The sequence below is a fragment of the Nannizzia gypsea genome, genomic scaffold (genome assembly GCF_000150975.2).
Source record: "Nannizzia gypsea CBS 118893 supercont1.1 genomic scaffold, whole genome shotgun sequence".
Classification (NCBI taxonomy): Eukaryota; Fungi; Ascomycota; class Eurotiomycetes; order Onygenales; family Arthrodermataceae; genus Nannizzia; species Nannizzia gypsea.
In genome coordinates, this window is record NW_003345201.1 from 1,149,721 (window position 1) to 1,170,860 (window position 21,140).

Here is a 21,140-nt window from a genome sequence, read left to right on the forward strand (position 1 = left end):
CTTCCGGAGAGAAGGATGCACGAAGCCTGGAGATAACTGCATCACCCATAACCAATGCTGCTTCCGCGAATGTATCGCTCATCCAATAAAGACCGAAGCTCCAAGGTGCGGACCATATATATTTACTTGGAAGAGCCACAAGGATCAGCAGTAGGGATTTTCGGTTGACTTGCTGGGTTCCTGGCGCATGCACGCTTGGTTGGTTTCATGATGAAGAGTCTCAATTGAAATAAACGATGCACTTTCGATACGTATAATGCTTAATTGAATATCATTACTCGTTCTATAAGAAGCTTAGTCATGCTGCTTTGTTCATTTTAACCATGTCACGATGAGTCTATCATGACTAAACATTTACACGCAGGGGAAGAAATACGCTAGTCCGAGTTAAGGTTAGGGCTTTATCCCTTCGTAGTTATGTAAGCAGCAGGAGTCATAAAAATATTGACTGTAGCTTTCTAGTTAATCGGCGCATTCAAGGGAAGTTCCATGCGAAGAGCTCTTACAGTGACTGAGAAGCCATTGATTTCTGCCAGTTAAAAGGCCTGTACTCGGCCGTTCTCCAAGGCTACCTCTATATTACCATACCCCGTTAATCCGCCTGAAGAAACAGCAGCTTTGTCCCCGCGGTGAGTCAGTTCAACGGGGACTACTCCCCCACCACCACGATAACGATAACTACGACACCATGGCTCCGAAGGGATCGAAACAGCGGGGAGGAGGGGCGCCAAAGGGGAATAAGAAGCGCGGAGAAGGTGCAGCTAGACGTAGGGATCCTATGCTAGATGAGAGACAACAGCCATTCCAGGCGGTGGTAAGTTGATCATCCCACTTTTTCTTAGATAGGTTGCAAAAGGCAATACTAACTGCTGGTCTTAGGTAGTTACCGATATTTTTGAGACGCGATTTGAACCGTTCACACTTGAGAAACCGAGGGTACGTTATGGCTGTACATTGGCCTTTTTTCTATGGTGTGCGGGGCTTACGGACGCCTGATATCAAAATAGTGTCTTCTACCCATCGCCAATACCCTCTTGATTGACTATACCCTTGAATTCCTGTCCAATGCCGGAATGGAGGAGATATTGCTCTACGCCGGTGCGCATGCGGATATGCTAGAAACTTATCTCAAGTACGTCCTTCCACCTAGCACGTTTAGTTTATTTCAGGACCTGTGGACTTATACAATTATGCAGCGACTCGAAGTGGAAGTCAGACATATCGCCATTTACAAAAGTCCGGCTTATCAGGACGGCAGCAACTACATTTGGAGAAGTCATGCGCGATCTACATGAGAAGCATCTAATGAATGGTGACTTTCTGCTAGTCAACGGTGACGTTATTGGCAATATCCCACTTGAGCAGGCGTTGATCGAGCACCGAGCTCGACGAGAAACAAACCGAAACGCCATCATGACTATGATACTTAGAGAAGTCGGAGAGTCGAATCGAGTTCGCAAGAGTGCCGATGCGCCGTTGTTTGTCATTGATCCGACCAAGGATCGATGTCTGCATTACGAAGAGCTTCCGTACCATTCACATGACGGGTACGATCTACCGTCGAATCTCGAGATAGATCCGGAACTCCTTGACGCACATGCCGAGATTGATGTTCGAAATGATCTGTACGATTGCCGCATCGATATATGTACGCCCGAAGTCCTTGGTCTGTGGGCGGATAGTTTCGACTACCAGTCTCCACGTACCCATTTTCTTCACGGCGTACTGAAGGATTACGAGCTTAATGGAATGACAATACACACTCACATCTTGAAGGACCACTATGCCACCAGAGTTCAAAATCTGCACGCGTACGACCTCGTCAGTCAGGATGTTATATCACGATGGACCTTTCCATTATGTCCAGACACAAACCTATTCCCTGGATATACATACACATTTAAGCGGAATTTTGTCTACCAGGAACAGGGTGTTGTGCTGGCTAGATCTGCAACCATCCACAGCCGAACCGTCATCGGAAAGGATACAACTATCGCAGAAGGCGCCGTTATCACCAACAGCGTCATCGGCCGAAGGTGCAAGATTGGCAAAAATGTTGTCCTTGACGGTGCGTATATCTGGGATGATGTGGTTGTGGGTGAAGCAACTGAGATACGGCATGCTATTGTAGCCAACGGTTCAGTCATTGGAGATAAATGCCGGATTGAGCCAGGTGCTTTGCTGTCCTATGGCGTCAAGATCTCGAGTGGAACATCTATACCTGAGAGCATGAGCATTACCACATTCCAGAGAGACCCAGAGCAGAAGATCCCGAATGATGAGAAGCTTGTTGGTAAAGACGGTGAAGGGTTTGAGTTTGTGTCGGAAGAGGATGAGGATGAAGAAGAAGTCGATTTCATCCCTGGTTTAAGTAAGTTTACTCTCTTGGAGGGGCACACATGGTGAATATACGTTTGGCTGACCTTGCTCTGCAGTGTACAATATGGCTGAACTTTCGCTTTCGGATGCATCTATATCGACTCTCACGTCAGAAAAGACCGAGGACGGTGACTTTGCCTTCCGCTCAAGATCTGACAGTGTCAGCACAACGACATCTGACGACGAAGGACGGGACCAGTTCCACCACGATGCCGTCTCTAGTGTCTTCGACGGCCTTAAGGAAGGTCTTAGCGCTGAGGTGGTGCAGCTCGAGCTGGTTGGTCTACGCATGAGCGCCAACGCATCTGAGCACCAAGTCCGTCGTGCCGTGGTCATGGCGTTTATGAAGTATATTCAGCACGTCACAGAAGCAGGCACTGTCGGCCTAGCTGATTCTGTCCGAGAACTATTCAAAAAGTACAAGGACACGGTTATGCGAATCGTATTCGATCACGACTCCGACGACAAACCTGACCAGGTAGACTTGTTGCTGCTTTTCCAGAAGGATCTCACGGAGCGGAATAAGGGAGGTAACATCTTGCTTTTCACGGCGAAGGAGCTTTATGACCTGGAGATAGTGGATTCAGAGGCCTTCTCGCAGTGGTGGGAAGACGAGCGGTCAACTGCCACGCCTGCTATGGAGAGCGTCCGGACACAGACGAAGCCGTTCATAGACTGGCTTGAAGCTGACTCCGAAAGTGGTGAAGACGATGACGACGACGAGGACGACGATGAAGATGATGACGACGAAGATGATGAAGAGGAAAGCGACTCTTGATCGTCTTCCCCATCTAGTATACATAAGCTAGGCAGTTCAATATAAATTAGACAAATGAACGCCCTCTTCCCCCTTTGCTTCTAACGTGGCGAGGAAAGAAATAGATTCGATGCGGCTCTGCGGCTCGCCGTAAAGAAAACTCTCTTCCTTTTCTCTCCCACCGCAAGTAGTTTTCAGGAGTGCAGCCTGGCGGGAAACAGCCTTTAAGGAATGTGTCATACCATCTGCTAAGAACAAGGATACCGTTTCAGACCTGCACAGCCTGGATCCGGCCCAACAAACTGCCTGGAAAGTGATAGGTATCGTTCGTGGTGGCCTGGCGCTAACTAACTAGTCAGCCGTAGTTAGAGATACATACATATATAATCGCCTTGTTCTTGCTGGGACCCCAGCTGCCGCTGCTCCTAGTAACTAAGTTCCTCAAAAGTCTTAACCATCCGCATCCACCACGAGATCTCCGTCATCCGCGCCAGTCATCCAGTCATCCAGTCAGCCAGGCAGTCGGTCAGTCACCGTTGTCCCCTTTCTTCCTCCACCGACAGCCTGCTCGCCCCCTCTGCTCCATTCCACATCCTTCGCCTGCTGCTGCCTGATATCGACCAGGAGATAGAACATCTCAGGGGGCTTAGCTTACTCACTGGTTTATTTATTAGTTCGCTGGAGTGTTCGCCTCCCCCACTAGCTTCCTGCTGCGGACCGAAAAGTAGCTACAGCGGCAGTTGGGAAATATTTTTATAAGTTCACGTTATCGCTACCAGGTCAGCTTCACTTTTCCTCACAGGCTTCAACCCGACATTCAGAAGTGCTGACAGCTGAGAATAGAACTACAGGAGTCATAGCCCCCCCGTTGACTACTCCTGGTGATACTGAGACTGGTCCTCTAGAGCTGTGCCTTGATAGCTCTCCACCTGGGATTTGGGGTTTGCCTCTTCGGTCTACGTTAAGACGAGTTCTACTAGGCTGTGAAGTGACGGGAACGGCTTCAGCCATGGACTCAGACGACGATTTTATGACGGATGGGTCGAGTGGGCAGGACTTTCTCGATACGCAGGGCAGCGATAACGAGAGCTTAGGAGGCGGTAAGCCGGCACCTACCTCGTCTACTTACTTACACGGTTGTATTAGAAGTGTATGGTCTAACTGAACTGTTGTAGACTTCGAAGAAGACCTTGGAGGCTCCTTCAACTATGAGAAAGACATCAAGCCTGTACGGCAGCCATACGAGACCGATTCCACAGCCCTCAGTCCAAACGATATCACACGGGAACAGAACGTGCAGATCAATGAAGTCTCCTCTATACTTGGCTTGCCTGCGGAGAGCGCTGCTATCCTACTTCGGTTCAGCAGATGGAACAGAGAGAAGCTGATAGAGTCGTACATGGACCATCCCGAGAAGACACTTGAAGACGCTGGTCTTGGACCGACATTCTCGACCAACCCAAAAACTGAAGTTATGCCTGGCTTCATGTGTGATATCTGTTGTGAAGACGGGCCGGATCTTCAGACTTATGCAATGCGGTGTGGGCATAGATTCTGTGTGGACTGCTATAGCCACTATCTGGGGCAGAAGATCAAAGAAGAGGGAGAGGCTGCGAGGATAGAGTGTCCGCAGGATCAGTGTCATCGGATTATCGATTCGAAGTCGCTTGATTTACTTGTGGGAGAGGATGTGAGAGATCGGTGAGTCGCTTCTGAGGGAAAAAGGATAAGCTTGTACTCCACCATTGACAGTACTAACCATTACGTTCTTCTAGGTACCGAACTCTGCTGATACGAACCTATGTCGACGACATGCCAAACTTGAAGTGGTGTCCAGCTCCTAACTGCGAGTTCGCTATTCGATGTGCTGTCAAGGAGCGAGATTTGGACCGTGTCGTCCCGACGGTAAACTGTGCCTGCGCGTTTGCCTTCTGCTTTGGATGTGACGTTGGCAACCACCAGCCCTGTCCCTGTGCCTTAGTCAAGAAATGGGTTAAGAAGTGCAAGGATGACTCGGAAACGGCAAACTGGATCTCAGCCAACACCAAAGAATGCCCCAAATGTCATTCTACCATCGAAAAGAACGGAGGCTGCAACCACATGACATGTAGAAAATGCAAGCATGAGTTCTGCTGGATGTGCCTTGGCCCCTGGTCCGAACATGGAACAAGCTGGTACAACTGCAACAGATTCGAAGAAAAGGGTTCCTCTGATGCACGAGACTCGCAGACTCGCTCGCGTCAATCCCTTGAGCGGTATCTTCACTACTACAACCGCTTCGCTAACCACGAGCAGTCAGCCAAGCTCGACCGAGACCTGTTCTTGAAGACAGAGAAGATGATGGTGAACCTCCAGTCTCAATCCGGTCTGTCTTGGATCGAAGTACAGTTCCTTGACACTGCATCACGTACGCTCCAGGAGTGTCGACAAACGCTTAAATGGACATATGCCTTTGCCTTCTACCTTACGCGCAATAACTTGACTGAAATCTTCGAGGATAACCAGCGAGACCTCGAGATGGCCGTCGAGAACCTGAGTGAGATGTTTGAGAAGCCTATCTCCGAACTCGCAGGCTTGAAAGTCGATATTCTCGACAAGACCTCCTATTGCAACAAACGACGAGTTATCCTTCTTTCCGATACAGCTGAGAATCTAAAGGCCGGTATGTTTAACTCCGCCCTTATAACCTTACTAGCCGTACTAACCCCTGACGCTATTCTAGGTGAATGGTCTTTCATAGTAGATCTGAAATAACAAATCTAAATATCCTCCCCCATCTGGTCGCTGGCACGCCCATGGCCCTTACTAAGCCTCCTATCTCCTTATACCCGGCATAAGTTTTATCCTTTATTATCTAGCCTGCACGTTACGCCCTACCACTCCTTATGACTATCTGACCTTTCTAGCGGCTTGCATCTCACCTCTCTCGTCACTTCTTTACCTTGCCCATTCCCGTTGAACAAAAAATCATATTATTCATGAATGACTTTCTTTTACGAGCATGGTAAATCTATTTATGATCACTTGCATTGCCATTTCCTTGAGCAAACTATTTTGACTCGATGTTTGCAATTTAGATATCTATATCTACGCCTTTAGTTGCCTATACATACGGCACGTCGCTGCCATCCAATCTCATGTCTATCTCATTACCATACGTCTAGGAAGGAAGAAGAAAAAGAACCCGGCATATTTCTGTCCTGCCAGATGGCCCTCTTCGTCTCTGTTAATTAATTAACTATATCATTAGTAATTAGGCAACACTTGCAGCCGTTATCATCTTTAAATTATCCGTCAATTGTTTTCGTCCTTCCTCTTTCCTCTTTCGTCGCTTAGCCGAGGTAAACCTTGAACCTTAAGTTTATTCTCACGTGATGTTTTCTTATCAGATCGAAATTATCAAAATTTATGAGCAACGAAAAAACGAAAGGAAAAAGAAAATAAATTGGGGATGCTCAAATCAACCAGAGGCAGCCCTTGTTGAGAGTGACGCTGGGACTGAGCCAAGTCTCGCCAGGATGAGAGACAATGCACGAGATTGTCTGCCGGGACATCCTATATGAAACGTGGATGAACGGTCAGGGAAGCAAGGAGAGAGCTTCCCCATCCTTGTAAATAGTCAGAAGCCAGGAGGCAAGAAATCAAATAAAAAGCGCGGAAATTTCTTATCAGATTTTCAGAGAACTCCACACAGACTACATGAGCGGCATGGAAACCTGGGAGAGGAAGAGTGTCAACGCGGCCAGCCGAGGGCCCCAGCGAGAGGCGAGGACGGAGCCGCGAATGGAACGGACACTTTGGTTCCTCCGATAACCAAACTATGGGCCTGGATACTCCGTCGACATGTAGCCGTATTTCCGGGGGAGGATCTGATAATCGTTTTGCTAGTTTCCGGCATACCCGTTGCGCGCTCTGTACGCATAAACTTGCCTGAGACAAGGATGCAGCGGTATCAGTATAGCAGCCGGGGGGTGTCCTTTGCCCTGTCTTTTACAAGAGGCTTGTCAACGCTTTGCAGGATGGGGATAACTGGGCTAGTTAAATCCGTTGTACGAGGTGGATAGTCGGAGGTTTCGTGCGAGCGCGCTCATCTCGGATCCGGTACTAAATAGGGACGCTGCCCAGGTTGACAGAAACTCGAAGAGCAAGCTGTAGAAGGGCTCGCTGAGACGGGGAATGCGCCAGAGCACTCCGTATCCTGCTACCGTAAAGAGACTGTTGGTTGTTGCTGTTGACCAAAAAAGCCAATACTCTCCATCCATGTATTAAAGTAAAGCGGAGGTCCGCCTAGTCGATCGGAGAAAAAGAAACCTGTCAAAATTTTTGGGCTGGGAAAGAATATCTTCTTCAGCAACGGCTTTCTCTTCCTCTTCTTCACTTTCGTCTCATCTGATACCTTTTGCTTCGAGCGGTGCCTTGCTGGTTGTTCGGCGGTTGTGCTGTCAGTTAACCTACCAAGGCGGTTCTGTTCTTATCTTAGCAGGGAAAACTCTCTCCGTCAACCACTATTTTTTTTTCCTTAGTCGCATCCCCCAACTTCTCAGCTCCAAATCCTCGCCCTGACTCCACGGTTCTAAGGGACAGCCCGGTTGAAGAATCCCTCGTCTCCGGTCAGAGTATTCACGAAATTCACGGGAATCCCGCCACCGTGAAGGCCACGGTTGAATCAGGCGGCTCCGGCTGCGTCCACGAGCCTTTCATGGCTTCTACAGAGCACCATGCTGTTGCAGCTGAAGAATTCGAGTACGTCTTCTTTTCCAAGCAATGCCGGACTATCGAATCCGGCAGTATATCGAGCCTGAGAGTCTCCTTATGCTGGTGGTCGTGAAGGAAGGGGCCGATTTTTGCTGACCGTTGATTTCTTGTATAGCTATGAGGCGCTCCCAGAGAACTACACTCTCGCCCATAATATGCTGGCAGGCGCCTTCGCCGGCATTGCAGTACGTCTTTTACTACCTTACGCATTGATATGAAGGAGGCTATATACTGGTGCTAACTTGGAATCTTTGTACAGGAGCATTCGGTTATGTATCCGGTAGACTTGCTGAAGGTATGCTATTCCAGGCGCAAGAGTTGATATCGGTCATTTATTTGCGTTACTCAGGCATAAAATACTGATTGAGAATGTTCTTTAACTGCTCAGACCAGAATGCAAGTCCTAAACCCCGGTGCTGGTGGACTTTACACCGGCCTCACCCACGCGGTATCAACCATTTCACGTATTGAGGGTTGGAGAGCGCTATGGAAGGGTGTTTCTAGTGTTATCGTGGGAGCAGGTATGATAATTCTGGGACTTTGCACTGTTACCAGTCGTTTGAAGTGCAACTTGAGCCGTATTTGCGAACAACAAGCTGATATAAAAATTGTGTTGGTACAGGGCCCGCCCACGCCGTATACTTTGGCACATACGAGGTCGTGAAAGAGCTTGCTGGTGGAAATGTTGGTTCGGGCCATCACCCACTTGCTGCAGGTCAGCCTTTTTCCCCCATATCATGACTTCTAAAAGAAGTATTAACGCTCTGTTTCTAGCTCTGAGTGGTGCTGCCGCCACTATCACAAGCGATGCGCTGATGAATCCATTCGATGGTATGCAACAATAAAATTCGCCAAAAGTCACAATCTTCCAAGCTAATGTTTTTATACAGTTATCAAGCAGCGCATGCAAGTTCACGGATCGACTCACAGAACCCTGGTTCAATGCGCCAGAACAGTTTATCGAACTGAGGGCCTCCGTGCCTTCTACGTCTCCTACCCAACCACGTTGTGCATGACTATTCCGTTCACGGCAGCCCAGTTTATGGCATACGAATCGACGTCCAAAATTATGAACCCGACGAAACGATATGATCCCTTCACCCACTGCATTGCCGGTGGTCTAGCGGGTGCGGTTGCCGCCGCCGTTACAACTCCTTTAGATGTTATTAAGACCGTCCTACAGACGAGAGGTACAGCGCAGGACCCCGAGGCAAGAACCGCTAAGGGCTTATTCAACGCTGCAAGACTCATCAAGAATCAGTACGGCTGGGCCGGATTTCCTCCGTGGAATGCGACCAAGAATAATTGCCACAATGCCTAGCACCGCTATTTGCTGGTGCGTTTACACCATCCATCTTCTCCCTCCCTCTACATCTTGATAGATCTGGAAACTGATATTATGTTACAGGACTTCTTATGAAATGGCCAAAGCATACTTCAAGCGGATAACTTCTGAAGAGTCCCATTGATAATAATGAACGTCGCTCATAAGTACGATTCTCGCTGCAGCTGCAGTGATCGAACATACCGACTCCCATTTATCTTTTTCTTTACCATTAATCTCGTTTTTTTGTCTTTTGACGCTGTCATCGTCGGCACGATTTACAGAAGGACGGAAAGGGTGGGATCCTAAAAAATTTACCATGGGATGGTTTCTCTTCTCCAGATTAGACTTATGTGTTTCTAGGTATCTGTTTAATGTTCCTTTGTTTCTTCTGTTATATTAGTGTCGATGGCGTTGTTTGTCGTCTTTATCAAAAGGGTATGGGATATCTCCCGCTCTCGTTAGTTCGCTTTTATAGGAAAGCTTTGGGAAAGATCTGTATCTTCAAGGAAGGGATATTGTTACCTTGGCCGTTTTGACACCTTGCTTCTAACTTGGATGTATATTTTGATACTAGTCTATAGCTATTATGACGATCTTACCATTACATAGTACTCTGGGAAGGCATGTAAAACTTGGATCATGATAATATTCTTTTTCTTTTGTATAACTAATGCTATCAAAGTCTTAGCACACTTCTACATTAGTCTATCATATCAAATCTTCCGGGCATCTATAGAAACCCCGCGGCTTCTAGAAGCTGCTTTGTTTCGGATTCTTGCATTGTATGACAATTCATGCATCATGCGGCGGCCTCGATATTCTCGAAGTTAAAGCTAGGTTGTCCAGGAACCGCGTTTTGTGCAACAGGGGACAAGTCTTCTTTCCTAACTCCTTCGAAATTGGTTCCTGCATTTCCACCTTCTTCAACAGCGATGATCTCAACCTCCTTAGCCCCAGTAACCTTCTTCAGGTTCCCAGTAATGTCATGAAGAACTTGGACCTCATCAAAGGGCATTTCTCGGCTGAAAACATCTTCTGGCTTTTCCCTGCCTTGGATCAGACGTTTCTTCAAGGTTTGGACATATGGCATAGCTTTCTTCATCTCACCGAGCTTGCCAACCTTGCCATTGAGTCCCTTGTCATCAATGGTTAAGTGGACAGCATCAAAAGCTTCACGGACAAGCTCAATGTATTTATCTTGCCATGCCGGGAACTTCCTAGAGACAAAGATTGTAATCTTCTTAGGGTTTCGGGGGTCAAACTTAACGTTTTTGCCCTTGGAAATTCTCTTAATGAAGGCTGCCTCCGAGGAAGTGATGTTCGAAGTTGTAGAGCGGATATAGGTAAGAGCTGATGACAGGCCAGGGGAAGGCTCTGGAACATCGGCAAAGCGGGCATTTTGGATGGAGTCCGGCTGTTGTAACGTTAGTCATGTAAATTGTCAAATATTTGTCAAACATTGGTAAATATTGGTAGACATACCTTCTTTAGAACATCGAGCCACATGTGCTCTGCCCAATGAGGCGCAACTGGACTTATCAAGAGTGCTTGCAACTCGACATATCGAAGAATCAGATCACGGTGCATACCAATACCAGAAGCGGTGGCCACCTCACGGTAAAAGTCCTTTGCGCTAGTGAAGTCATACAGAGCAGACTTCAAAGCTAGTTTGAAATTGGTGCTAGGCAGATTAGTTAGCATTTTCAAGTTGGCAAAAAGGGCCAATTTCAAAACTTACTCGACATAGTGCTTTCTTGCCTCCCTAGCAAGCGCGTTCATTTCATTATCAAACACTTTGTCCAAGAATGCATCTGTAGGTCCAGTGCGGAGAGACTTGTCTGCAACGGTCTCCTCAATCCATTCTTTGAGAGTATACATACGGAGAATATTGCTGTTGGCCACAGTTTCATCAAAGTTGGCATCCTCAATGGCATCACCAGCGTCTGCAAAAGCGATACGGGTGGCATCCGCACCGTACTTATCAACGGCATCCCTGAGAGTTAAAAAGTTTCCAGTACTCTTACTCATCTTTTCTCCATTAAGAAGAAGATGTCCGTTGGCTCGCACGCCACGAGGCCAGTATTCTCGTGGGAATAGAGCAATGTGGACGTAGAGGAAGAAGGTAAGATGGTTTTGGATGAGATCCTTTCCAGAAATTCGAACATCGAGTGGGTACCAATATTCAAATTCCCGTCTTAAAGTCAAAAGAGATTCCTTGCTGATTCCACTCTTTTGGGCTAGATCATCATCAAGATCACGCCTGGCAAAGATATAATCCCAAATATCATTGGTGATTTGCTCAGGCTTGATGCCGAGCTTGCCGGGTTCCTTTCCGTATCTGTCTGCGTGAAGAAGGTGAGAGATAGTGTAATAGCACTGATATATGGTACTGTCACTCAAACTCTCAACAAGGAACTGCGGGTCCCAGGGGAGTTTCGATCCCAACCCGTAAGTTCTGGCGCAAGCCCAGCGGTTGAGCCAGTCAAGGTTCTTTTCGAAACCGTGCCTTGTTTCTTCCGAGTAAGTATTCAAGTCATCTGTGACATATTTGAGCGTAGTGCTCTGCCATTCGGGGTCATTTTCACCATAATTGAGGAACCATTGGCCAAGGTATGCAACAACACAATCATCACCACTTCTGCTCGTAACTTTGCCCATGGGGTCAGCGAATGGAAAGGCGTCACCACTCTTGATAAGAGAATTGCGGACCTTCTCCTTGGCAGTTTGAACGGGTTCTCCCTTGAATTCACCAACAAGCATTTTACCCTTGTAGAAGCCCTCAGTATATGCTAGATCCTTGGCTTGAGCAAGCTGGACGGTATCCTTTGGCGAGTTTATCTTAAGCTGCTTCACTAGAGCTGGAGCTGTGAGGTTACCGTAAGTCGGCGTTTCAATAAGCGGGTGGATTTCAAGCTCTGCCCACTCCTTTTGGATGCCATAATAATCGGCTTTCTTTGCGAGATCCGAAATGGTTGCAAAGTCATCAGGGCTGTCAGATGGTACACAGCTAACAACACCAGTTCCTTTGCTAGCGGACACAGTCTCCATGGGAAGAATTCTAACGCCTTCTTTGTGGAAGGAAAGTGGAGCATCAACAAGAGTACCGATGAGTGCGGAACCAGGGGCCTCAACGACTGGGGGCAACTCATCCTGGGACTTGGGGAGGTTATTAACATCAAAGAAAATTCCTTGGAATGCCATATTCCAGGCTGCTCTCTTCGTAACAACATAATATTCCTTCTCCTTGACCTTAAAAAGACCATATGAAATGGCAGGACCCACGAAACAGCAAGTCTGTCCATACATGGTCTCCGGCCGCAATGTTGCAGGGACAAAGTAAACATTTGCATCCTCTTCAATTTTGCTTTGGACGATCTCCTTTGCTTTCGGAGACCACTCTTTGACCTTCAATTTCATTGCCGTATATTCCTGAGGCCCAACACCCTCCCCATCAAGTCTATCGTGGTCCATACAAGGCTGGCCATCCTTTGGTGAGTAAATTGTGTACCGACTTCCATATAGAATTTTTCCCATTTCGTGGAGACGGATCATCTGCCAGTGAACAAATGAATCAAAATAGGGGTTGACATCGGTTGTTACCATCTGTCTTCGCCAGTCTACTCTTGCACCCATACTGTCGAGATCTCTTATCCATAGAGGTGGGAAATGCTGAAGCCAATGCTCTGGATCAGCGAATTTGTGAACTTCCTCAAGGGGTATACCTAAAGCCATCATGATTTGGAATTGGTATTTCAACTTAACAGCTTTGCTGGCCGCTTTGCTCTTTTTACCAGAGAATTTCGACAAGTCCTCTTTAGCGATCTCTTGGGTTGGGGCAGGCACAGCATCAGCCTCATCCTCTTCCTTATAATTCTCGAAATTTTTGCCGAATTTCTTGATGTCGTCCACCAGCTTGTCTGCACACGCCCTAATGGGCATACCAGTACAATGGAATCCAAGGGGAAACAAAGCCCGTTTTCCTTCCAATCGCGCAACTCCAGTCATAAACTCGACCTTACTCGCTGTGAAACTGTGTCCGGCATGGGGAGTTCCATTCATATAGGGGAAGGCCATGGTTCCAAAGAACTTTGGGTGCTTCTCTTGGAGCTCAGCCGAAGACATGCTTTGCGCAGGGATTTCCGAGAGAGATGGAGCGTCCACCTCGAAGACCTTTTTCTCCTTCCATAATGCCTGATATTTTTTCTCAAGAGCAATAAGTGTATCTCTTTTCTCTGTCTACAGTATTGGTCAATACCTATAGTCAATTATTGGGCAAAGCGGGGGAATGCAAGGATTGTTGCGCTCACATTCTCGAGTTTTAATGTGTTTTTCGAGCTGTCAAGCGCAGCAGCGGCAGCCGCGGAGACAGAGGCGGCCATGCTGGCGAAGATATAGAGATACCTTCAATTTCAGCTTCTCAACCTTGTAGTTCTTCTCTTCTACCGAAATTGACACGATGATTATACGTGGGGGTTTTCTTATCAGAAATGATGACTCAGAAATTAGAGAGTCACGTGCTCTATTTCTCTATCGGTATCGGCATTTATTTCTTCCGTATATCCCAAAATTCTCCAGGTCGAAGCTCGAACGATTTGAACGACAGAAAGAGAAGCGAGGCAGAAAACAAGAGATCTTTTCGTTACTCTTCTTGTTCATTATTATTTGTTTGGTGACATACGGAAATCGCAGTTGCGGGAGGATTCCTGCTCTAACCTATCACAATGGTTTCAATTCTTCGGAGAATGAGAGCCTTGAAAGCTGTACGTTTTTTTTCCCGTCTTGAATTTAGATGATATACTGACCTTAACGCCATCCCTTCAGAGGGTATGTGAATATGCTTTAGATGTTGTGCCATGAAATTCGACGAATTCTTCGCGGTATAATGTCAATTGAAACGGAAGCTAATCTCTAATGGTTGTGATGGGCAGCTTCTACATATCAGAGTCGGTCTTGGAGCTGCAGTTTTACCCTCTCAATCAGCCAATGGAACTTCGACCATACCTCAAGTAACCCGTCTCCATCTCACATATTACAAGAACATGCACGAAGGTCACCATGGTGCCCGGAAATTTTGGCGCTTATGTCTACCCCGATTAAAATACTACAACCCCGGTGTGGGAATGACGGTTAAACAACTAGACGACGAAGCTGGACCTGCCATATTATCCATATACTCTGCCAAACCTGCTGATGGAGCAGCCGCGGCAACAACAGGGACTCTCGATAGCTATGCTCCACCCCCCACAGAATCGGAGACTGTTAAGGTCATTGATGTGAAAGGCAAGGACGTTGAACAGATATGGGCGACCTTCAAATCAGTAACCAAGGCTGAGAATGTCCCAATAGACGAAGAGGATAAGAAAGAGATGGAACTACAAGCGCAATTGAATGCTCAGAGTGAGATCGACCGACAGCGGGTGGCCATGGTTCGCAAAGCGAGAAAGGACCAGGAAGCCATGTTGGAGGCTGCAAAGGCAGCAGTTGCCAAACAGAGGGAAGAGTAATGAGCTACATGAACCCCGATTTCCTTTCCTATTCCCTCTTTATCCTGTAATTTACATGTTGATTTACTCCTTTTCACTTTATTCACATCAGTACTTCCGAAAAGGGAGATTGCTGAATGTTGCCACGGGAGTGATCGATGCTGGCAAGGAGTTAGTTGGTTTTCCTTCTTGGTTTGTATATTAGAACTTGGCATATCGGACTGCCTTGATAGAAACGCATAACTCAGACACTGGGCCGATTTTGGCAGTAATGTACAAGTGCTTCCAGCGGAACTTGTATTGGGGAATGAAATAAGTTAAAACTTCTAGGGAAGAAAAAAGGGAGGAGAAACAAGCGGGAAATCCTAACATCCAGCTGCAACTTTGCAAAAGCGCAATTAAAAGGCGAAAAAAAAAATTTAACACAATGTACAAAGTATAGCCTAGCCCAAGGTATATGCGATGGGGAAAGGGGCATGCAATATGAGGGGTAGCTGAATGGGGGTGAATAGATGGGTGGTTTATAGTGGTAATGGCACCAAAAATCAAAATAGGTATTCTCAATGCAGAGTGTTTCATTAGTGAGTTCATGGCATATGTGTGGTAGGAGGTACTTGTGAGGACCATTAGGCGCGGTCAGGGGTATAATTGGTTTCACCTAACATTGTTTCACCAGCGGGAACTACCGGTGCCGTGGGAGTTGCAGCAGGAGCTGAAGTTTGGGATGATGGTGTAGAAGACGCCGCAGGCTGCTGTGCTGCTCTGTTTGAGCTTGCAGACTGTAGCCTCTGATCTAAGGCCTTAAGTGCGAGGGCTCTCCGTCGTTCAGCTTCTTCCCTCTTTCCAGACCTAGGTGTCCCACGGACATTATTGTTCAACAGACTCGGAAGACCAGCTTCTCCACGCGCCAATACTTGTTCATTCCCAGAAGCAACGTCTTCCGCTGAGAATGGAGTGCAGATACGGATCGCTACCAGAATAGCGAATACTTGCTCAGCAACAAAGTTGATAGGTGGCTGGAGTGCATCTGGGAAAAAGCATGCAAAAGCAAAAGTATCGCTAGCATCGCCTTTAATTCCCCGGCCACTGGTGGAGGTACCCGAGAGATCAGGCTGGTATTTGAAGAATCGGAGGAATGTCCAACTAATGAGTAGCCCAAGCCAGCTGAGATGGAATGCAACATCCGTCCCGAGAAAAAGAGCACCGATAAGATTGAGAAGGAGGAATATAGCTGGGAAATGCTTGACTCGTATCTTAACGAGGCCACGGAGGATGGTGACTGTATGTTCGGGGACTAGCTGCTTAAAAGCAACAAGAAACGACGACTGTACGGCAATTCCCCCGCCGATTCCTTTCATACTAAAAACGAAAAATTAGAAAGTTAGCTTGTTATAAAATACTATTAAAGAAAGACTCAAAAGGTTCGAAAACACCGAAAAAAATTACATACGCAATCTCAGGCTTGCCGCGAATTGCGGACGTGGCCAGATAGAGAAACACCATGGACAAATTCGAGGCCAGTGCAAGCACCAGAATGAATTTCCCAAACTCCCTCGAGCCCCAGGCTCGTTCTAAATATTTCCCTCCGTAAAATATCGTTGCTCCGTTAATCAGGAGAGTGACAATATTCTGTTCCACAAAGGTTGCGCATAGAAGCGTCCATGGATAGAAGAGGACTTTTGACGGAACGGCCAGGAAGTACGGCACCGCAGCAACAGAGGACGACGATTTACCAGCAGCATAGTGTTTGTATCTTGTCGCCGTATGTAGAATGAACAGCACTGCTATGCTTGTGAGGATCGCGCGGGTGACGGGGGGGATGTTGATTCGAAGCATGGTGGTCATGGACACAAAGGCCGGCCGTGTGTAGAGCAGAATATGGGGTTTGATGGCCTGCTCGCGGCGTACGGCATGAGAATGGACAGTCTGGTCACCTCGTCCGTCTTATCCTCTCTCCTTCTATCTTCTTCTTCTGCTTCTTCGTTTCCTTCTCTTGTTCTTCTGCTGCTCTTTCTTTTCTGTTCGTCTATCTTGATCTTCAAAAGGCATAAACATTTTTGGGCCTTATACCGGTCACGTGATGCATAAATCCGCCCGTGCCTAATTCGGACATTTCAACCTCATCTTTTTCTTTTTCCTTTCAACCTCAACTTCGACTTCAACTTCTTCTTCTTCTTCTTCTTCTTCTTCTTCTTCAGCTTCCTCACTCTCGTATCTTACCATACTCACTCCACCGCTACACTGTCTACAGCTGTCAACACACCGCGATCCTAGGGGAAAACACGTCTCTGAGCTCACTCGTCCCCTGGCGCTTATCTAAGCAGGGGCTCAAGCCGCCACTGCTGCGCCAAGCCGCGCTCAAACTGCGAACTGCCGCTGTATTTCTCCATCCCGAATCTCCCAGCGCAGTCGCAGCGCATGATCATATTCTCCGGCTCGTAAGACAACACACCTCAACCGTCCTGGGGCGCTTCAGCACTTGCAGGCTCTTCCTTCCCGACGAGATCCCGAGTTTGCGCAAGACGGCCAGACCAGCTGGTAGGGCTTGAGAGCTCCACCAGAGGAAAAACCACTGCGCAACCTTGAGGCCCAGCAAGCAGCTTCGTGATCAACCCTCCACAAATCAGCATTTGTGAATGGTTGAATCCTTGCCTCTCCGCGTTGGCATCGAAACTTGTCCCGATTTTACTTCCTGCTTCGAACATTTCCGCCTTTGGGATCAGCAAAAACCTTGCTTCCGCAACGCTTCTTCTGTCTGCCGCCCTTTTTGACCGCGCACACCACTTTTTCTTGCCCAGACAGACAGACAAACAGTCTGACAACACAGTCCAGCCTCCTTCACCAGCTCGACCGACAGCTTCCCCAGTTTCTGGTAGGGTTTGGAAGGGCCTCGACCTAAGTTCGGAGCATCTCGCTCTTTTTAGCGGCGGCAGTTTTTCGCATTCCCTGCTTGCATCTTCGCTCGCCCAATTCCTTTTTTTCCTTTTCTTTCAGCATTCTTGCGCTCCGAGCTTCTATTTGTGATATGGTCAGCATCCATATTAATCTGGAATATCTGAACATTGACCTCACCGTGGTATATGAATAATCGCCATGGCGGGTGGCGCGCTCACTTCTCACCATGTAAATTATTTAATATGGAGGTCGGTACTACCTTTCTTTGGCTTCATGTTTTGTCACTTTCCGCGCGACGTTACGTACGCCGTCGCGTGTAAACGACGACAGTTTGCAGTGCTGACATTCTTGATATCCTATAGGTATCTGCAAGAATCAGGTTTGTTTGAACATGAAATCGCCGTCTCGGTGGATGTTCGTAGCTAAGCTAAACCCTCGTTCTAGGCCATGGAGAAGCAGCTGTCATGCTCCAACGGGCATGGAATCCTAATCCACAAAACCTGCCATTTGCTCCCTACATACAATCACACGCTCTTGTATCATTAGTACAAAAGGGTCTTCAATATCACGACCTTGAACGATCAGTAGACCCGGTAAGTTCATCCCTATGTGGTACAGAGAGCGGTGGCGACCATCAAGTACTTACAGATATACCAAGAATGGAAACATAATACCCGAAGTACCAGCGCCTTTTTTTGGGCCTCTTTTGGACAAGCCCGGTTCGCCTCAGGCAGCAGACAAACAAGGCGTGGCTAACGGGATCGCTGCTGGTGATGGAGATTCCATTCCCTCATCACCAAAGACTGCTGGTTCTCGAAAAACTGGTCAAGAAGCTTGGGCCAATGGACACATTCAAGGTGATTCAGCTGCCAGTAAAACCGGCGATGGAGATGATCATGAAGACGGCGATACGGTAATGACATCCGACGCACCCATGGCAGTTGACAAGCAACAGCCTGAGGAGACACCCTCTAAGACCCCGAAATCACCCTCACGGCCGTCATCGCCCACAGTTGAACCAGGGATCGACGCTGATGGGGACATCGGCATGTCTGCACCGCCCACTCCCGTTTACACGTTAACAAACGGGCAGAGTGTTGGAGTTCAAATCGCACCTCCAAAGGCCATCGATTTGACAACTAACGCCGTTTTGCTAGATATTGGTGCCAAAAACCATGTGATGAAGACGGCCTGGCGGCCTGGTGATTCACTTTTGTTTGGAGCTAGTGCAGAGTCATATTGCGGGCTTTGGAAACTAACAGGACAACGCTCATCGACTGCACCAGGGCATGAAGTACTAACCAGTACAGCAAATGTTACCGCCATGGAGTGGGGACCATCAGGTAAAACACTAGCTGTTGCGACGTACTCCGATTTTGAGGGCACTGTTGTTCTTTATAGCCCACAGGGAAAGATGGTGAAATCCCTACCTTGCATGCCGGGCTTGATATCTGGACTAAGATGGTCTGGAAACGGAGACCGCATTATCTTCACTGTATCGGATGGCAGCCAATCTAAGCTGTTAATGTGGGACAAGGAGATATCGGCTACAGAGTATATCAATAGCCAGATTATTGATGGTGCTATATATGAGGTTCTGTGGGTTGAAGATGAAGAGGTATACGCCTGTGGAGATGGAGCTGTATACCAATTCCGCATCACGAACGAGATTGAATTATCCGAAACCTTCCGTTGGGATGAATATGCTCAGGAACCATGGACGCTGATCAAGTCGACGCAGTGGAAGGAATCGAGTGTGGTTGCTACCGTATCGACGTCCGCTACGACATCCAATATCTGGATACCTAGTCACGACATAAAAGTTGAATCAGCACATCATGGAATAATTACATCTCTAGAATTCAGACCGCTACCAAAGCCTCACTCCGGTCCCCAAGCTCTCGTCAATGGGACTGGAAAGGATCCTGCGCTAATATTGGCTACTTCCTCCATGGATGAGACTTTAAAGATTTGGAGCATTGACTGCACTTCGAAAACTGCCAGTTGTGTCCACCGGCTCTTCCTTGGACCTTCATTACCAGCACTATCATCCGCATTTTCACCAGATGGTTATGCTATAGCAGCAGCCAGTCAGGATAAGCTATTCATTTGGAACGCCGAACGGGGAGGTACACCAATGGCAAGCTGGCCTATTCCCAAAGATGGGTCAAAGGATGAATCCAGCCCAGATGAAACTAGTGGCAATACTAACGGCATCCAATCTGCCCTCGATCGCCCGCTTTCGTGGGATGGTGACGGAAAGAAGTTGGCTCTTGGTTTCGGGAACACGGTATGGGCTGACTTATCTCCCCTAATTATGATTTTCATCCTACTAACGGTCAACGTGCAGATTGCAATAATTAACCTTCAACGATAATATCAACCTTACTTTTTATAAACAGGAGTCCCCGACCTTTAATATATACATTGACAACCCGTTTAACTCCGTTTGACCTTCCCCCTCTCCTATCCGTCGACATCTGACGGACGATAATTAATATTACACTATTGGTATACAACACAAAGGAGGGGAAGAGAGGGTGAGAGAGAGAGAAGCTTAGAGGGTGGTGCAAGGCACTGCCAGCCCTAGCTCGTTGAGCGAGCCTGAAATCCGTCTGTTGCGTCGTTCCATCCTCGCATCCAGGCGGTTATCCCGTCTATCAGGCCATCTCTCTGCTCTTGGAGCCTGTCCAGCTGCTCAAAGTACTTTGAGCTCTTGCCTCGCGGTTTAGCTGGCCTTTTCAAAACGGAGTTTAAATGGCCGTCACTATTGTTTTGGTTCTTCCAGTGACTTAACCAGGAGTCAAGTCCAGAGACAGTGCCACGCATACACTCCAGTTCGATGGTGATGTTAAACACCTCATCGTGACTGGCTTTATCGTCAGCTTGAAAACTAGACAGAGAATAGGGACGGACAAGAGAGCATCAATATGGACATACAGCGATTTCACTTCATCCTCCAGCTCAGAGACCCGGGCCGAAAACTCTTCGCTTCTGATTTGGTATTGGTCGTGGATTTGACGCTGCTCGACTCTCCGCTGCCGGAAATCCTCGTTTGCTTTTGTCAGACGGTTCAGTACCAATGAAAGTTCACGGCCATATTGACGAGCTTCTTCCCTCTTGTTTCCTGGATGTGCGGTTTCTTCGCGATGGTCTGCAGCAACGTCTTCTAGTGAATCCACTCTATCTGAGGATCGATATAGTGTGTCATCGTACCCCCGTGTGGGCGCGGTCAACACCTTCTCCAGCGCCGAGCAAGAGTCGCGAAAGACTGTGGAATCGTCTGGCGAAAGAACTGTCTCAGATGGAAGCTGTGAGCTAAGATCCAGCAGGAGTCGCAAGTTCTCTCGTATCTCGCCAACATCCAACCCTGGTCCCTGTTCGATGCAACCTGGTCCCTTCTCTACGCCTCCAGCCTTCGGCAACATTGGCAAAGAGAGAGAGAGAGAAAGAGAGGGAGAGAGAAGAGAGAATAAAGCGTTGGCTTAGATTACCCTGTCTTGCATATGTAAATTTTTTTTCTTTTGTCCCTTTTCCTGTCGAA

At 47.7% G+C, this 21,140-nt stretch overlaps 9 protein-coding genes across 9 annotated transcripts; 6 read left to right on the forward strand and 3 right to left on the reverse strand.

Moving 5' to 3' along the window:
* Window positions 1–688: 688 nt before the first annotated feature.
* MGYG_00415 (translation initiation factor eIF-2B subunit epsilon) lies at window positions 689–3,157 on the forward strand (the record flags this gene model as incomplete). The annotated part of the gene is made up of 5 exons (XM_003176279.1): window positions 689–814; window positions 880–936; window positions 1,008–1,132; window positions 1,197–2,371; window positions 2,436–3,157. The coding sequence occupies 5 exons, from the start codon at window positions 689–691 to the stop codon at window positions 3,155–3,157; spliced, it is 2,205 nt and encodes a 734-aa protein (XP_003176327.1).
* A 988-nt stretch (window positions 3,158–4,145) lies between these two features.
* Window positions 4,146–5,890, forward strand: MGYG_00416 (ariadne-1; the record flags this gene model as incomplete). The annotated part of the gene is made up of 4 exons (XM_003176280.1): window positions 4,146–4,236; window positions 4,312–4,837; window positions 4,912–5,798; window positions 5,859–5,890. 4 exons carry the CDS (start codon window positions 4,146–4,148, stop codon window positions 5,888–5,890), a joined length of 1,536 nt encoding a protein of 511 aa, XP_003176328.1.
* Window positions 5,891–6,664: 774 nt separating this feature from the next.
* On the forward strand, window positions 6,665–7,405 carry MGYG_00417 (hypothetical protein; the record flags this gene model as incomplete). The annotated part of the gene is made up of 3 exons (XM_003176281.1): window positions 6,665–6,747; window positions 6,831–7,050; window positions 7,292–7,405. The coding sequence occupies 3 exons, from the start codon at window positions 6,665–6,667 to the stop codon at window positions 7,403–7,405; spliced, it is 417 nt and encodes a 138-aa protein (XP_003176329.1).
* Window positions 7,406–7,835: 430 nt separating this feature from the next.
* MGYG_00418 (mitochondrial RNA-splicing protein MRS4) lies at window positions 7,836–9,212 on the forward strand (the record flags this gene model as incomplete). Its single annotated transcript, XM_003176282.1, has 7 exons — window positions 7,836–7,879; window positions 8,007–8,076; window positions 8,151–8,186; window positions 8,280–8,412; window positions 8,514–8,606; window positions 8,666–8,722; window positions 8,782–9,212. 7 exons carry the CDS (start codon window positions 7,836–7,838, stop codon window positions 9,210–9,212), a joined length of 864 nt encoding a protein of 287 aa, XP_003176330.1.
* An 805-nt stretch (window positions 9,213–10,017) lies between these two features.
* On the reverse strand, window positions 10,018–13,597 carry MGYG_00419 (leucyl-tRNA synthetase; the record flags this gene model as incomplete). The annotated part of the gene is made up of 4 exons (XM_003176283.1): window positions 10,018–10,632; window positions 10,701–10,899; window positions 10,957–13,454; window positions 13,526–13,597. 4 exons carry the CDS (start codon window positions 13,595–13,597, stop codon window positions 10,018–10,020), a joined length of 3,384 nt encoding a protein of 1,127 aa, XP_003176331.1.
* Window positions 13,598–13,939: 342 nt separating this feature from the next.
* On the forward strand, window positions 13,940–14,722 carry MGYG_00420 (50S ribosomal protein Mrp49; the record flags this gene model as incomplete). The annotated part of the gene is made up of 2 exons (XM_003176284.1): window positions 13,940–13,978; window positions 14,147–14,722. The coding sequence occupies 2 exons, from the start codon at window positions 13,940–13,942 to the stop codon at window positions 14,720–14,722; spliced, it is 615 nt and encodes a 204-aa protein (XP_003176332.1).
* A 605-nt stretch (window positions 14,723–15,327) lies between these two features.
* On the reverse strand, window positions 15,328–16,537 carry MGYG_00421 (transmembrane protein 115; the record flags this gene model as incomplete). Its single annotated transcript, XM_003176285.1, has 2 exons — window positions 15,328–16,060; window positions 16,152–16,537. The coding sequence occupies 2 exons, from the start codon at window positions 16,535–16,537 to the stop codon at window positions 15,328–15,330; spliced, it is 1,119 nt and encodes a 372-aa protein (XP_003176333.1).
* A 1,257-nt stretch (window positions 16,538–17,794) lies between these two features.
* MGYG_00422 (hypothetical protein) lies at window positions 17,795–19,973 on the forward strand (the record flags this gene model as incomplete). The annotated part of the gene is made up of 4 exons (XM_003176286.1): window positions 17,795–17,844; window positions 17,959–17,975; window positions 18,041–18,189; window positions 18,255–19,973. The coding sequence occupies 4 exons, from the start codon at window positions 17,795–17,797 to the stop codon at window positions 19,971–19,973; spliced, it is 1,935 nt and encodes a 644-aa protein (XP_003176334.1).
* Window positions 19,974–20,182: 209 nt separating this feature from the next.
* On the reverse strand, window positions 20,183–21,024 carry MGYG_00423 (hypothetical protein; the record flags this gene model as incomplete). The annotated part of the gene is made up of 2 exons (XM_003176287.1): window positions 20,183–20,465; window positions 20,537–21,024. The coding sequence occupies 2 exons, from the start codon at window positions 21,022–21,024 to the stop codon at window positions 20,183–20,185; spliced, it is 771 nt and encodes a 256-aa protein (XP_003176335.1).
* Between the last annotated feature and the right edge of the window lie 116 nt (window positions 21,025–21,140).